We start from the raw sequence: 15,132 nt of genomic DNA, 5'->3' as shown, positions 1-15,132 counted from the left end.
TCACCAATGCGCTTTTGGAAGAATGGTCAAAAATTCCTATAAACACTCTCCTCAACCTTGTGGACAGTCTTCCCAGAAGAGTTGAAGCTGTAATAGCTGCAAAAGGTGGACCGACATCATATTGAACTCTATGGGTTAGGAATGGGATGGCACTTCAGTTCATAGTATGAGTAAAGGCAGGTGAGCGAATACTTTTGGTAATATAGTGTATATGAAAAGGAAGTTGCTTCTTTGAAGTACCAGCTAAAGGTGAACAAAAATCCAAAAAATTAAGAGCGGTTCCCAAACTTTTTCATATGACTGTATCTCCAAGTTTATGACTCTTCTGTGTAATTTGTCTGTTTGAGGCCGCAACAAGTTACATTTGTGTTTTTTGATACTTGATACTCTTGGATGTTCCACATGTACCATCTGAAAATTTGATATGTTTATCTACAGAATGTGCACTTTCAGAAAAGTTCTGAATGGAACCAGTAGCTCCATGTAATCCAGAGAATACTCAAATTGATAGAGCAGTCCTTTAGGATTTGTATGGCTATGACGGGCCTTGCTTTTTTTCTTTTTTTTTTTACAGGTTGTTTCATTTTGTGTCATGTCAAGGAACGAGCTTACAAACTGTAGACTTAATGCACCTTTAAGGAATTAGACCTCTGTGGTATTAACTGATCATTGACTGTGGAGGTTATTCCACAAAGCAGGACTAAAAGGTTAGCCAGATAACAGTGGGAAAGATTATGCTGGTGATAGTGATATGAATCTGTAAAACAAAACTTTAATTTTAGCCTTAGGATTATGATCCAGTCATCCGTGCTGTCTACTAATAAAAAAAAAATCATAAAATATCTTTCAGATATGTTTTCTGTTTGACCATCTAATCCCTATCTGTGGAATACCTCACTTGTAAGTCTCATCGTTGGATTTGCTGTGTACAAATGCCCGTTGAAGTAATTCAATGTTGCTCCAAAAAATACAATACAAAACAATAAAACAGGAAGATAGAGAAACAGTGAGTCATGAATATAGAACTCAGATTTATTTAGGATTGTTTGGTGGTACACATTCAATAACCTTCAACAAATCTGGTAGTACAAGTCAGCCTTTTCCATTTGTTGTTCAGAATAAGAAGGAAAGAAAAGTCGGATATAAACACTGCTTCCTAACCTTAGTGGAGAACCCATTTTTCCCTTAGAAAGGGAGAAGAGAAGTAGAAACAAAAAGGAAAATCCCATAGAATGGGTTGCCACTGTAGGAGTGTTGTGTATGGCTGCTTTTGGTGGAGTCAAAACACTAAACAAGATGGCAGACAATAGAGCACTTATTGCAGAACAGAGCAGACAAAGTTATAGTTGTAACATTATATGGGTGTCTTTCATATCTGTTATCAACTTGAAGTGACCAGCATGGCATCTGAAGCTCCATAATCCAAATCTGTGCACTGCTGCTGCCATTGTGTGTGTAATGATTGTTGCCTTGGGAGGATTCTCCGTCTTGACACTACAAGTATGCTCTTGTCTACATGATAGAGAACCAGCAACTAAAAGACAGCCAGGCTGACTGATGAGAGGAAGAGTGAACAGACTCACATCTCTGCTGCTGAACATTTTTGGTATTGAAATCTCTCCTTATATTTCACTGTATTCTCTAACTTTCTGAGACTTTATATGGTGCTTAAGAGGGAAGCAGATGTCAAAGGGAACTGTACTATTACATGGATCTGCCGGCTGTGATCGTTACGTGTTCACTGATTTCAACCTGAGCATATTCTGACTGTGGAACATGTGGAGGACAGACAACTGCTGTGTTTAGTAGCGTCTTGAGCGGCTGACGCTGTAGCTGCTCCTGCTGCTGATTCCAGCGCCGCTGCTGCTGCCCATGGTCATACCACCACCGATGATGCCCATGTCCATTCCACTGCCAGCACCTGATGAGAATGAGATGGTTTCAGATGAGATTAGATGGCAAGAATTCTGACCAATAAAACATTTAAAAGTTATCTGATCATTTCAGTAGTCATCATCACACTTACCACTGCTTGAGCTCTGGACATGAATGGTGGCAGATCCACCACCAGAGGCAATTCTGCACAGAGGTACAGAAATTTGTTTTAATAGATATTCAGGTTGATACCAAGCCAATATTAGTACCTTCATGGGTTTATTCTTTCTTAATTTAGCTCAAAAACTGGCTCAAGAGTTTACCTGGTCTCCTCTCCTTCCAGCAGTTTCTTGTAGGTGGCGATCTCAATGTCCAGGGCCAGCTTGACGTTCATGAGTTCCTGGTACTCACGGACCTGGCGGGCCATGTCCTGCTTGGCTCTCTGCAGGGCCTCCTCCAGGTCTCTGATGCGGAGCTTGGCATCCTTCACAGCCAGCTCACCCCGCTCCTCAGCCTCTGCGATCTGGGCCTCCAGGTTTACGCGCTGCAAGATTGAAAAGATATTTTATTTTAAAATGAATGAATATGTTGAAAAAATAACTGTACGTTTAACATATTCAGCTGAAGGTGCAGTGATTGCTTTAGTTACTACTGAAGGAAAAGTCAATTACTGATGTAGCTGCAGGCTTACCTGTCCCTTGACTGCATCAATCTCATTCTGGATGCGGCTGATCATACGATTCAGCTCAGCAATCTCAGCCTTGGTATTGCGAAGGTCGTCTCCATATTGGCCTGCAGAGGTCTGCATCTCCTGGAACTGAATGGAGAAGACCAGTCGTTATTGAAGATCTCTGAACATTAAATTGCTCCTCTCAGAAGCTCTATGTCCAGCTTATTTAAAATGAGTGACTGATAATTTCATGGAATGCCATTGCAATTTTATTTGAAGTTGCAAGGTGTGTGTGTTTGTGTATTGCACTGGGTTTATGGATGACCAATGATATGCGTGAGAACACAGCATCTCTCCACACACCTTCTGCTGGTACCAGGATTCAGCCTCGGCACGGCTGTTTTTGGCAATGTCCTCATACTGAGCGCGCACTTCAGCCACGATGGCGTCCATGTCCAGGTTACGGCTGTTGTCCATCTCCACAATGACTGAGGTGTCCTTGATCTGGCCCTGGAGTTCACGCAGTTCCTGAGATGAGCAAAGAGAGAGAGGGAGATGAGGTAGAGCGATAGAATAAATCACTAATAAATGGAATCACGACTCTGAAATTTAGAGCAAAAAGACAGACCATGCAGAGAGCTGGAATAAAGTCATTTTTTTCTCCTTACCGCCTCATAAACAGCCCTGAGGAAGTTAATCTCATCCTGAAGGGCATCAACCTTGGCCTCCAGCTCAACCTTGTTCATGTAGGCACCATCTACATCCTGGAAGGGAAGGCAAGGTGAGAGATTTCATGTCAGTGGCAACATAATGAAATGACAGGCACTGAGTGGGCTATTCAGTTCTAATGCGGTTCTACTAAAATTCACTCACCTTCTTGAGGAGCACAAACTCGTTCTCCACAGCAGCACGCTTGTTGATTTCATTTTCATATCTGAAGGGGGAGAAGTTGAACAATGAGCTGGAGACCTCCTGTGTGTGTTTGTGTGCTAGCCCTGCTCTTGTGTCACATAGATGAAACATTTGAAAGAAGGAAGCCTTGAACGATATCCGTGGGTGATGTTACTGCTGTGTCTTGTATGGTTCATGCTGTGAACTCACTTGTTCTTGAAGTCTTCCACCAGGCCCTGCATGTTTTTAAGCTCTCCCTCCAGCTTGATCTTCTCATTGCCGAGCCCGTCCAGCTGTCTGCGCAGGTTGGCGATGTAAGCCTCGAACATGCCGTCGATGTTGGAGCGGGTGGTGGTCTGGTCCTGCAGCAGGCTCCACTTGGTCTCCAGCATTTTGTTCTGCTGCTCCAGGAAGCGCACCTGTATACAGGAAGAGACATCATTTGGCAGGTTTAGATCCAATGTGAAGCACTGGAAACAGCCCTTACATTAATGTGCTTGGTGTACTATGAGAAATGTTGGATGTGTTTGTTTTCATTGCAAAAACTCCATGAATAAATTATAAAATATAAATACAGACTAAATTTACTTTTAGTTTGCTTTGTTTGGAGCAGTGTTTGTTCCAGTGAGATCATTTTATTGAGAACAACCGCTATAATCTAAAGAAACACGTGTCAGCTCCTGCTAGGAGACAGAAAGCATCTTCCATGCAAGATACAGCCAGAGGACAGTAAAGTGAAATCAACACTTTAAACAAACAGGCGTTTAGATCCCTCCCTCAGTTTGGGGTGGGTACTTTATCCACAAAACTTGAATGGAGAATGATCATTGAACTGTTTGGCATGGACATTTGGGTAGTACAAAATATAATCATGTGTGTGGTTAGTTGTTACAGTGATGGACATTTAGGGCAGTAACGTGTCTCACTTGAGAAGTGAGAAATTATGTTGTCCTGTGGCTGCTCACTGAAAGTAGTAAATAAATGTCAATTGTTATCACAAACTGGAAGGTGAAATTTAGCCTGGTGCAATGGCCACAGTTCTGTATTCGTCTCAGTGATTTGCAGAAAACTAGCTACAACTCCAACCATACTGTTTGTAAATTCAAGTTCTGTGGCCTTAACAGTGCTTACATTTTCTTGGGGAGTGTTAAGGCGAGGTCTGCAGTGCCACACTTCAGCCTTTACCCAGAGCGTGCTAAACTTCTTGCTCATCTCTCCCTGAGAGAGAAAGGTCCCTCATTTTCACAGAGCCCATAAGCTCTGAAGAACCAGGGCCAGTACTTACACATTAAATTGCAGGGAAAGTGCATCTGAAATGAAAACTACACACCCTTCACATTTCGGTTAAATAATTAAAAGTTAATCGCAGCCGTGAGGATGCTGATAACCTGATCCCTGTCTTCCCCTCTGGCAGAGAGAGCAGCGGTCACTGGAAACGGCCGGGCTACAATTTCATATATCAACTTGTTTACGTCTCACTCTACAAAGAAGAGGCTTGGAGAAACCCTGTTCTGATCAAAGGGAAATCCTCCAGCAGAGGCCTGCCTTCAGTTTCACTGTTGTGCCTGGACTTTGCGCAAAAAGGCTTTGAGAAGCACTGACTCCATGTGAGGTGATTATATTATTGTCGAGGCATGTTTTATTTCAATAGTTTTAATAAAGAAATAATGATAATCGGTGTTTATTAGTGCTGTAGTGGTAAGTATTTCTGATAAATTTTCATGGCTCCTCTTATTAGGCCAAACGTGTGCTCAGTATCCAGTTACTGTGTAAAATTAATGAGCTCAGTGCACTCTGGACAGAGAGACACTGCAATCACTTTTTATCCCCGATGCTTTATTTTCTTCCATTCGTTCATCCCTAAATGTAATCCTAACAATTTTACATCTAATGTGTTAAAATATTCTGTACTGGAATTCCAAATGACTTTACATAACATTCTGCATGATATGATTGACATGATTGTAATGAAACTCTTTGAACTTCTATCAGCTGACTTGAGTCATAAACCTGTCAGAGCTGGAGCAGACAGACAGGGGTCACTGACCTTGTCGATGAAGGAGGCGAAGCGGTTGTTGAGGGTCTTGATCTGTTCCTTCTCCTGGGTGCGGACAGTCTGGATGGTGGGGTCGATCTCCAGGTTGAGGGGGGCCAGCAGGCTCTGGTTGACGGTGACCGCTGTGATGGGAGGAGGAACAAAGCCACCTGCACCTCCACCAAGGCCAAAGCCTGCGCCAGCACCAGCACCTCCACCAAGGCCAAAGCCTGCACCAGCACCTCCACCAAAGCCTCCTCCATACACTGAGAGAGCGCCTGCACCATAGCCTCCACCAGCCTTAACACTTCTCGAGCTGATTGTGCGGCTCATTGTCGGGGCGGTATAGGACCGACTGGAGAAAGATTGTCTTCCAATGCTGGACTGACCCATACCACTGCTGAATCCACCACTGAGGCTTCCTCCAACAATGCTAACTCTAGTTGACATGGTGAAATTGCTTCTTGTGTCCCTGTGTAGAGATGAACAGGAGAAAAGAAAGGGAGCAGAAAGAGAGAGAGAGGCAGAGAGGCTCAGCAGATCAGTGGAGCTCACACAAAGGAGAGTCAGGTCCCTCTGAGTACCCTCTCCCTGTCCACCGCAGGATTTTATCTACCTCTGTTTGAGGGGGAGGTTTCACCCAGCTCCACCTCCTCTCCCCCTCCCTCTTGACCTGCCCCCCTCCACCTGGCCACTCAGAGGCTGTCCTGCAGGCAGGTAGGGAAGCTCTGAGCAGCCCAGCTGGTCAGACAGGTAGCAGTGCCACCACCTGTAAATGGATCTGGTCCGGCCAGCACACCCAGGCACTCACAGAGGAATGGCATCAGGGCCTGGGGCAGCAAAGCGAGGAAAGTCATGCTGGCAAATACTTTTACTTGCATGTCTGGGGACTTTCACTGGAGTGGGGTGGACAAAAGGGTTCCATTGTTATCTACTGCTTATTCTACCTAGATAAATGAAATGTTCAAGAGAATAAGATACCTCTTACAGCCTTAACGAAGATGGAGATTGGTATTGATCATGGTGCTTTTCATGCTTTTTCTCACTCCATTTGTATCATGCAACTTAAACCCTGTTATGACCTGGTATTAACATCCATCCTGATTGATCTGATCAGAAGCTGACACCTCTGAGTCCGTTCAGCACACCCAGGCACTCGCAGAGGAATGGCATCAGGGCCTGGGGCAGTCTTATGCAATCAAATACTTTTACATACATGTCTTGGGGGCTTTTACCAGGGTGGAGTTGGGTGGATAAAAGGGCTCTATTGTTATGTACTGCTTGTTCTTACTAGATGAATATAATGTTAAAGAAAAGAAAATACCTAAAAAAAAAACAACAGAGCTTTAATGAGGATGGAGACTGGTATTGATCATGTTCCTTTTCATACTTTTTCTCACTCCACTTGTATCATGCAACTTACTGACAATTATGTGTTTGCATGCAAGAAAATACAAAATATTTGACAACAGAATTATTTAAGATTCTTTGATAGCACTACGGTAGCACCTGCATGGCTGGTTTTGTAACAGAAAGCCTCCAGGGTTCAAACCCTACCCTACTGAAATTCTGTCAAACATTCTTCCTACAGTGACTTACATAATAATCACTTGAGTTCTCATTTGTGGAGAAAAACACAAACAAAATCCATTTTTGGGTAGTTTATTAAAAAGTGTTCTGTCATGCATACAATCATGTAATACTTGCTAGTCTCATAAATGTACAAAATTATGATGAACTTTCCTGCTACTTATCTTGTGTCAATAGTAGGCATGGACAGAGTAGTACTACTACTGGTATCTGCTGCTATGAAACTAAAGTTTAATATTGTTTTATGTGTGCACAATGTCATGCACCACAGTTAACACTTTTCAAAGTAATCAAATATTTTGTATTCTTGCATGCAACCACACATAATTGTAAGTAAGTTGCATGATACAAGTGGAGCGAGAAAAAGCATGAAAAGCAACATGATCAATACCAATTTCCGTCTTTCTTAAAGCTGTAAGAGGTATCCTATTCTCTATTCTCTCTCTACATTTTATTTATCTTGGTAGAATAAGCAGTAGATAACAATGGAACCCTTTTCTCCACCCCACCCCAGTAAAAGCCCCCAGACATGTATGTAAAAGTATTTGCCAGCATGACTTTCCTCCATCTCCTGCCCCAGGCCTACCTGTCTGACCAGCTGGGCTGCTCAGAGCCTCCCTACCTGCCTGCAGGACAGCCTCTGAGTGGCCAGGTGGAGGGGGGCAGGTCAAGAGGGAGGTGGAGCTGGGTGGAAACTCCCCCTCAAACAGAGGTAGATAAAGTCCTGCGGTGGACAGGGAGAGGGTACTCAGAGGGACCTGACTCTCCTTTGTGTGAGCTCCACTGATCTGCTGAGCCTCTCTGCCTCTCTCTCTCTTTCTGCTCCCTTTCTTTTCTCCTGTTCATCTCTACACAGGGACACAAGAAGCAATTTCACCATGTCAACTAGAGTTAGCATTGTTGGAGGAAGCCTCAGTGGTGGATTCAGCAGTGGTATGGGTCAGTCCAGCATTGGAAGACAATCTTTCTCCAGTCGGTCCTATACCGCCCCGACAATGAGCCGCACAATCAGCTCGAGAAGTGTTAAGGCTGGTGGAGGCTATGGTGCAGGCGCTCTCTCAGTGTATGGAGGAGGCTTTGGTGGAGGTGCTGGCGCAGGCTTTGGCCTTGGTGGAGGTGCTGGTGCTGGCGCAGGCTTTGGCCTTGGTGGAGGTGCAGGTGGCTTTGTTCCTCCTCCCATCACAGCGGTCACCGTCAACCAGAGCCTGCTGGCCCCCCTCAACCTGGAGATCGACCCCACCATCCAGACTGTCCGCACCCAGGAGAAGGAACAGATCAAGACCCTCAACAACCGCTTCGCCTCCTTCATCGACAAGGTCAGTGACCCCTGTCTGTCTGCTCCAGCTCTGACAGGTTTATGACTCAAGTCAGCTGATAGAAGTTCAAAGAGTTTCATTACAATCATGTCAATCATATCATGCAGAATGTTATGTAAAGTCATTTGGAATTCCAGTACAGAATATTTTAACACATTAGATGTAAAATTGTTAGGATTACATTTAGGGATGAACGAATGGAAGAAAATAAAGCATTGGGGATAAAAAGTGATTGCAGTGTCTCTCTGTCCAGAGTGCACTGAGTTCATTAATTTTACATAGTAACTGGATACTGAGAACACGTTTGGCCTAATAAGAGGAGCCATGAAAATTGATCAGAAATACTTACCACTACAGCACTAATAAACACCGATTATCATTAATTCTCTATTAAAACTATTGAAATAAAACATGCCTCAACAATAATATAATCACCTCACATGGAGTCAGTGCTTCTCAAAGCCTTTTTGCGCAAAGTCCAGACACAACAGTGAAACTGAACTGCTTCTGCTGGAGGATTTCCCTTTGATCAGGACAGGGTTTCTCCAAGCCTCTTCTTTGTAGAGTGAGACGTAAAAAAGTTGATAAATGAAATTGTAGCCCGGCCGTTTCCAGTGTCCGCTGCTCTCTCTGCGTGAGGGTAAGACAGGGATCAGGTTATCAGCATTCCCATGGCTGCAATTAACTTTTAATTATTTAACCCTCTGTGAAAATGAGGGACCTTTCTCTCTCAGGGAGAGATGAGCAAGAAGTTTAACACGCTCTGGGTAAAGGCTGAAGTGTGGCACTGCAGGCCTTACCTTAATACTCCCCAAGAAAACGTAAGCACTGTTAAGGCCACAGAACTTGAATTTGAGTAGAAAAGACTTTCAAATTTAAATCAACAAACAGTATGGTTGGAGTTGTAGTTAGTTTTCTGCAAATCATTGAGACAAATACAGAACTGTGGCCATTGCACCAGGCTAAATTTCACATTCCCATTTGTGGAAACGTTTAACATTTATTTACTACTTTCAGTGAGCAGCCACAGGACAATGTAACTTCTCACTTCTCAAGTGAGACACACGTTACTGCCCTAAATGTCCATCACTGTAACACCTAACCACACACGTTTTTTTGTTTTTTTTTGTACTACCCAAATGTCCACGCCAAACAGTTCAATGATCATTCTCCATTCAAGTTTTGTGTATAAAGTACCCACCCCAAACTGAGGGTGGGGTCTAAACCCCTGTTTGTTTAAAGTGTTGATTTCACTTTACTCTCCTCTGGCTGTATCTTGCATGGAAGATGTTTTCTGTGTCCTAGCAGGAGCTGAAGTGTGTTTCTTGAGATTACATCAGTTGTTCTCAATAAAATGATCTCACTGGAACAAATACTGCTCCAAACAAAGCAAAATAAAAATAAATTTAGTCTGCATTTATATTTTATAATTTCACTATGATGGAGTTTTTGCAATGAAAACAAACATATCCAACATTTCTCATAATACACCAAGCACATTAGTGTATGGGCTGTTTCCAGTGCTTCCCATTGGATCTAAACCTGCCAAATGATGTCTCTTCCTGTATACAGGTGCGCTTCCTGGAGCAGCAGAACAAAATGCTGGAGACCAAGTGGAGCCTGCTGCAGGACCAGACCACCACCCGCTCCAACATCGACGGCATGTTCGAGGCTTACATCGCCAACCTGCGCAGACAGCTGGACGGGCTCGGCAATGAGAAGATCAAGCTGGAGGGAGAGCTTAAAAACATGCAGGGCCTGGTGGAGGACTTCAAGAACAAGTGAGTTCACAGAATGAACCATAGAAGACACAGCAGTAACATCAGCCACGGATATCGTTCAAGGCTTCCTTCTTTCAAATGTTTCATCTATGTGACACAAGAGCAGGGCTAGCACACAAACACACACAGGAGGTCTCCAGCTCATTGTTCAACTTCTCCTCTTTCAGATATGAAAATGAAATCAACAAGCGTGCTGCTGTGGAGAACGAGTTTGTGCTCCTCAAGAAGGTGAGTGAATTTTAGTAGAACCGCATTAGAACTGAATAGCCCACTCAGTGCCTGTCATTTCATTATGTTGTCAATGACATGAAATCTCTCACCTTGCCTTCCCTTCCAGGATGTAGATGGTGCCTACATGAACAAGGTTGAGCTGGAGGCCAAGGTTGATGCCCTTCAGGATGAGATTAACTTCCTCAGGGCTGTTTATGAGGCGGTAAGGAGAAAAAAAATGACTTTATTCCAGCTCTCTGCATGGTCTGTCTTTTTGCTCTAAATTTCAGAATCATGATTCCATTTACAAGTGATTGATCACTCAATCACTCTACCTCATCTCCCTCTCTCTCTTTGTTCATCTCAGGAACTGCGTGAGCTTCAGGGCCAGATCAAGGACACCTCAGTCATTGTGGAGATGGACAACAGCCGTAACCTGGACATGGACGCCATCGTGGCTGAAGTGCGCGCTCAGTATGAGGAAATCGCCAAAAATAGCCGTGCCGAGGCTGAATCCTGGTACCAGCAGAAGGTGTGTGGAGAGATGCTGTGTTCTTACACATATCATTGGTCATCCATAAACCCAGTGCAATACACAAACACACACACCTTGCAACTTCCCATAAAATTGCAATAGAAATCCATGAAATCATCAGTCACTCATTTTAAATAAGCTGGACAAAGAGCTACTGAGTGGAGCAATTTAATGTTCAGAGATCTTCAATAACCACTGGTCTTCTCCATTCAGTTCCAGGAGATGCAGACCTCTGCAGGCCAATATGGAGACGACCTTCGCAATACCAAGGCTGAGATTGCTGAGCTGAATCGTATGATCAGCCGCATCCAGAATGAGATTGATGCAGTCAAGGGACAGGTAAGCCTGCAGCTACATCAGTAATTGACGTTTCCCTCAGTACTAACCAAAGCAATCACTGCACCTTCAGCTGAATATGTTAAACGTACAGTAATTTTTTCAACATAGTGATTTATTTTAAAATAAAATATCTTTTCAATCTTGCAGCGTGTAAACCTGGAGGCCCAGATTGCAGAGGCTGAGGAGCGGGGTGAGCTGGCTGTGAAGGATGCCAAGCTCCGCATCAAAGACCTGGAGGAGGCCCTGCAGAGAGCCAAGCAGGACATGGCCCGCCAGGTCCGTGAGTACCAGGAACTCATGAACGTCAAGCTGGCCCTGGACATTGAGATCGCCACCTACAAGAAACTGCTGGAAGGAGAGGAGACCAGGTAAACTCTTGAGCCAGTTTGTGAGCTAAGTTAAGAACCCATGGAGGTGCTAATATTGGCTTGGTATCAACCTGAATTTCTATTAAAACATATTTCTGTACCTCTGTGCAGAATTGCCTCTGGTGGTGGATCTGCCACCATTCATGTCCAGAGCTCAAGCAGTGGTAAGTGTGATGATGACTACTGAAATGATCAGATAACTGTTAAATGTTGTTGTGGTCAGAAATCCTGCCATCTAATCTCATCTGAAACCACCTCATTCTCATCAGGTGGTGGCAGTGGAATGGACATGGGCATCATCGGTGGTGGTATGACCATGGGCAGCAGCAGCGGCGCTGGAATCAGCAGCAGGAGCAGCTACAGTGTCAGCCGCTCAAGACGCTACTAAACACAGCAGTTGTCTGTCCTCCACATGTTCCACAGTCAGAATATGCTCAGGTTGAAATCAGAGAACACATAACGATCACAGCCGGCAGATCCATGTAATAGTACAGTTCCCTTTGACATCTGCTTCCCTCTTCAGCACCATATAAGCCCTCTGTGAATATAAGATGAGACAGAGACTTTTAGACCAAAAAAAAAAAATTCGGCAGCAGAGATGTGAGTCTGTTCACTCTTCTTCTCATCAGTCAGCCTGGCTGTCTTCTAGTTGCTGGTTCTCTATCATGTAGACAAGAGCATACTTGTAGTGTCAAGATGGAGAATCCTCCCAAGGCAACAATCATTACACACACAATGGCAGCAGCAGTGCACAGATTTGGATGATGGAGCTTCAGATACCATGCTGGTCACTTCAAGTTGATAACAGATATGAAAGACACCCATATAATGATCCAACTATAACTTTGTCTGCTCTGTTCTGCAATAAGTGCTCTATTGTCTGCCATCTTGTTTAGTCTTTTGACTCCACCAAAGCAGCCATACACAAGACTCCTACAGTGGCAATCCATTCTATGGGATTTTCCTTTTTGTTTCTACTTCCCTTCTCCCTTTCTAAGGGAAAAATGGGTTCTCCACTAAGGTTAGGAAGCAGTGTTTAAATCCTACTTTTCTTTCCTTCTTATTCTGAACAACAAATGGAAAAGCCTGACTTGTACTACCAGATTTGTTGAAGGTGATTGAATGTGTACCACCAAACAATCCTAAATAAATCTGAGTTCTATATTCATGATAGTGTTCTCAATGTTTCTCTATCTTCCTCTTTTTTGTTGTGTATTGTATTTTTGGAGCAACACTGAATCACTTCCACGGGCATTTGTACACAGCAAATTCAAAAATGAGACTGACAAGTGAAGTATTCCACAGATAGGGAGTAGATGGTTAAACAGAAAACATATCTACAAGATATTTCATGAAATATTTTATTAGTAGACACATCAACATGGATGACTGGATCATATTCCTGAGTCTAAAATTTAAGTTTTGTTTTACAGATTCATATCACTATCACCAGCATAATCTTTCCCACAGTTATCTGGCTAACCTTTATGTCCTGCTTTGTGGAATAACCTCCACAGTCAATGTTGTATTTATCAAGACACAACCAAAAATGAAGACAACCTGTAAAAAAAAAAAAAAAAGCAAGGCTAGTCATAGCCATACACTATATTACCAAAAGTATTCGCTCACCCATTCAAATGATCAGAATCAGGTGTCCTAATCACTTGGCCTGGCCACAGGTGTATAAAATCAAGCACTCAGGCATGCAGACTGTGAAACAAGACATTTGTGAAAGAATGGGCCGCGCTCAGTGAATTCCAGCGTGGAACTGTCATAGGATGCCACCTGTGCAACAAATCCAGTCGTGAAATTTCCTCGCTCCTAAATATTCCACAGTCAACTGTCAGCTCTATTATAACAAAATGGAAGCGTTTGGGAACAACAGCAACTCAGCCACGAAGTGGTAGGCCACGTAAAGTGACGGAGAGGGGTCAGCGGATGCTGAAGCGCATAGTGCAAAGAGGTCGCCGACTTTCTGCACAGTCAATTGCTACAGAGCTACAAACTTCATGTGACCTTCAGATTAGCCCAAGTACAGTACGCAGAGAGCTTCATGGAATGGGTTTCCATGGCCGAGCAGCTGCAGCCAAGCCACACATCACCAAGTGCAATGCAAAGTGTCGGATGCAATGGTGTAAAGCACGCCGCCACTGGCCTCTAGAGCAGTGGAGACGCGTTCTCTGGAGTGATGAATCACGCTTTTCCATCTGGCAATCTGATGGACGAGTCTGGGTTTGGAGGTTGCCAGGAGAACGGTACATTTCAGACTGCATTGTGCCGACTGTGAAATTTGGTGGAGGAGGAATTATGGTGTGGGGTTGTTTTTCAGGAGCTGGGCTTGGCCCCTTAGTTCCAGTGAAAGGAACTTTGAATGCTTCAGGATACCAAAACATTTTGGACAATTCCATGCTCCCAACCTTGTGGGAACAGTTTGGAGCGGGCCCCTTCCTCTTCCAACATGACTGTGCACCAGTGCACAAAGCAAGGTCCATAAAGACATGGATGACAGAGTCTGGTGTGGATGAACTTGACTGGCCTGCACAGAGTCCTGACCTGAACCCGATAGAACACCTTTGGGATGAATTAGAGCGGAGACTGAGAGCCAGGCCTTCTCGACCAACATCAGTGTGTGACCTCACCAATGCGCTTTTGGAAGAATGGTCAAAAATTCCTATAAACACTCTCCTCAACCTTGTGGACAGTCTTCCCAGAAGAGTTGAAGCTGTAATAGCTGCAAAAGGTGGACCGACATCATATTGAACTCTATGGGTTAGGAATGGGATGGCACTTCAGTTCATAGTATGAGTAAAGGCAGGTGAGCGAATACTTTTGGTAATATAGTGTACAAAGCCCAAAGGACCGCTTGTTTCAATTTGAGTATTCTCTGGATTACATGGAGCTACTGGTTTCATTCAGACCCTTAAACTTCACATTTTGTAGATAAACATATCAAATTTTCAGATTTTGCAAGTGGAACATCCAACAGTATCAAGTATCAAAAAACACTAATGTCACTTGTTACAGCCTCAAACAGACAAATAACAGACAAAAAACTCATAAGCTTGGAGATATAGCAATCCATCAGCGATCTGACTAAACAAAAACCTTTCCTTCCAATCCAGCAAACAACATCTTTTTCATTGTCAGCAAACCATAGTGTAATAGTAGGAATTACAATGTTTATTTATAGCTACTTCCGCGTAGAAAACCTCCATATGATCGACATACAGTTAGGTCCATAGTATTTGGACAGTGACACAATAATGCTAATTTTGCCCTTGTACACCAGCACAGTGGATTTGACTGTTTCGGAATTACTGCCAGACAGAGAGCAACAACTTTAGGAGTAGCCAAATCAACGGTTTGGTATGTCCTGAAAAAGAGGGAATGCACTGCTAAGCTCAGGCCTGGAAGACCACAGAAGACATCCAAAGTGCATATTAATATTGTTACCTTCAAATCATAGTCAAGATGCAAAGCCCTTTATTTCTTACAACAAGGTTAACTTAGTAGGATGAAGGG

General features: G+C 43.6%; 2 protein-coding genes across 2 annotated transcripts; one reads left to right on the top strand and one right to left on the bottom strand.

Annotated features, from left to right (window-relative positions):
- Positions 1 to 1,011: 1,011 nt before the first annotated feature.
- On the bottom strand, positions 1,012 to 5,921 carry LOC115361458 (keratin, type II cytoskeletal 8-like). The gene is given in 8 exon segments (XM_030054827.1): positions 1,012 to 2,079; positions 2,199 to 2,419; positions 2,567 to 2,692; positions 2,909 to 3,073; positions 3,214 to 3,309; positions 3,419 to 3,479; positions 3,647 to 3,855; positions 5,484 to 5,921. Coding segments are annotated over 8 exon segments (1,593 nt in total). The 3' UTR covers positions 1,012 to 1,802.
- Positions 5,922 to 7,614: 1,693 nt separating this feature from the next.
- LOC115361457 (keratin, type II cytoskeletal 8-like) lies at positions 7,615 to 11,998 on the top strand. The gene is made up of 10 exons (XM_030054826.1): positions 7,615 to 7,805; positions 7,918 to 8,377; positions 9,950 to 10,158; positions 10,326 to 10,386; positions 10,496 to 10,591; positions 10,736 to 10,900; positions 11,117 to 11,242; positions 11,390 to 11,610; positions 11,722 to 11,774; positions 11,880 to 11,998. Exons 1-10 carry the CDS (start codon positions 7,615 to 7,617, stop codon positions 11,996 to 11,998), a joined length of 1,701 nt encoding a protein of 566 aa, XP_029910686.1.
- The last annotated feature ends 3,134 nt before the right edge of the window (positions 11,999 to 15,132 follow it).

The sequence above is a fragment of the Myripristis murdjan genome, chromosome 7, assembly GCF_902150065.1.
Source record: "Myripristis murdjan chromosome 7, fMyrMur1.1, whole genome shotgun sequence".
In the NCBI taxonomy this organism is placed as follows: domain Eukaryota; kingdom Metazoa; phylum Chordata; class Actinopteri; order Holocentriformes; family Holocentridae; genus Myripristis; species Myripristis murdjan.
This window is presented reverse-complemented; position numbering and strand designations above follow the sequence as displayed.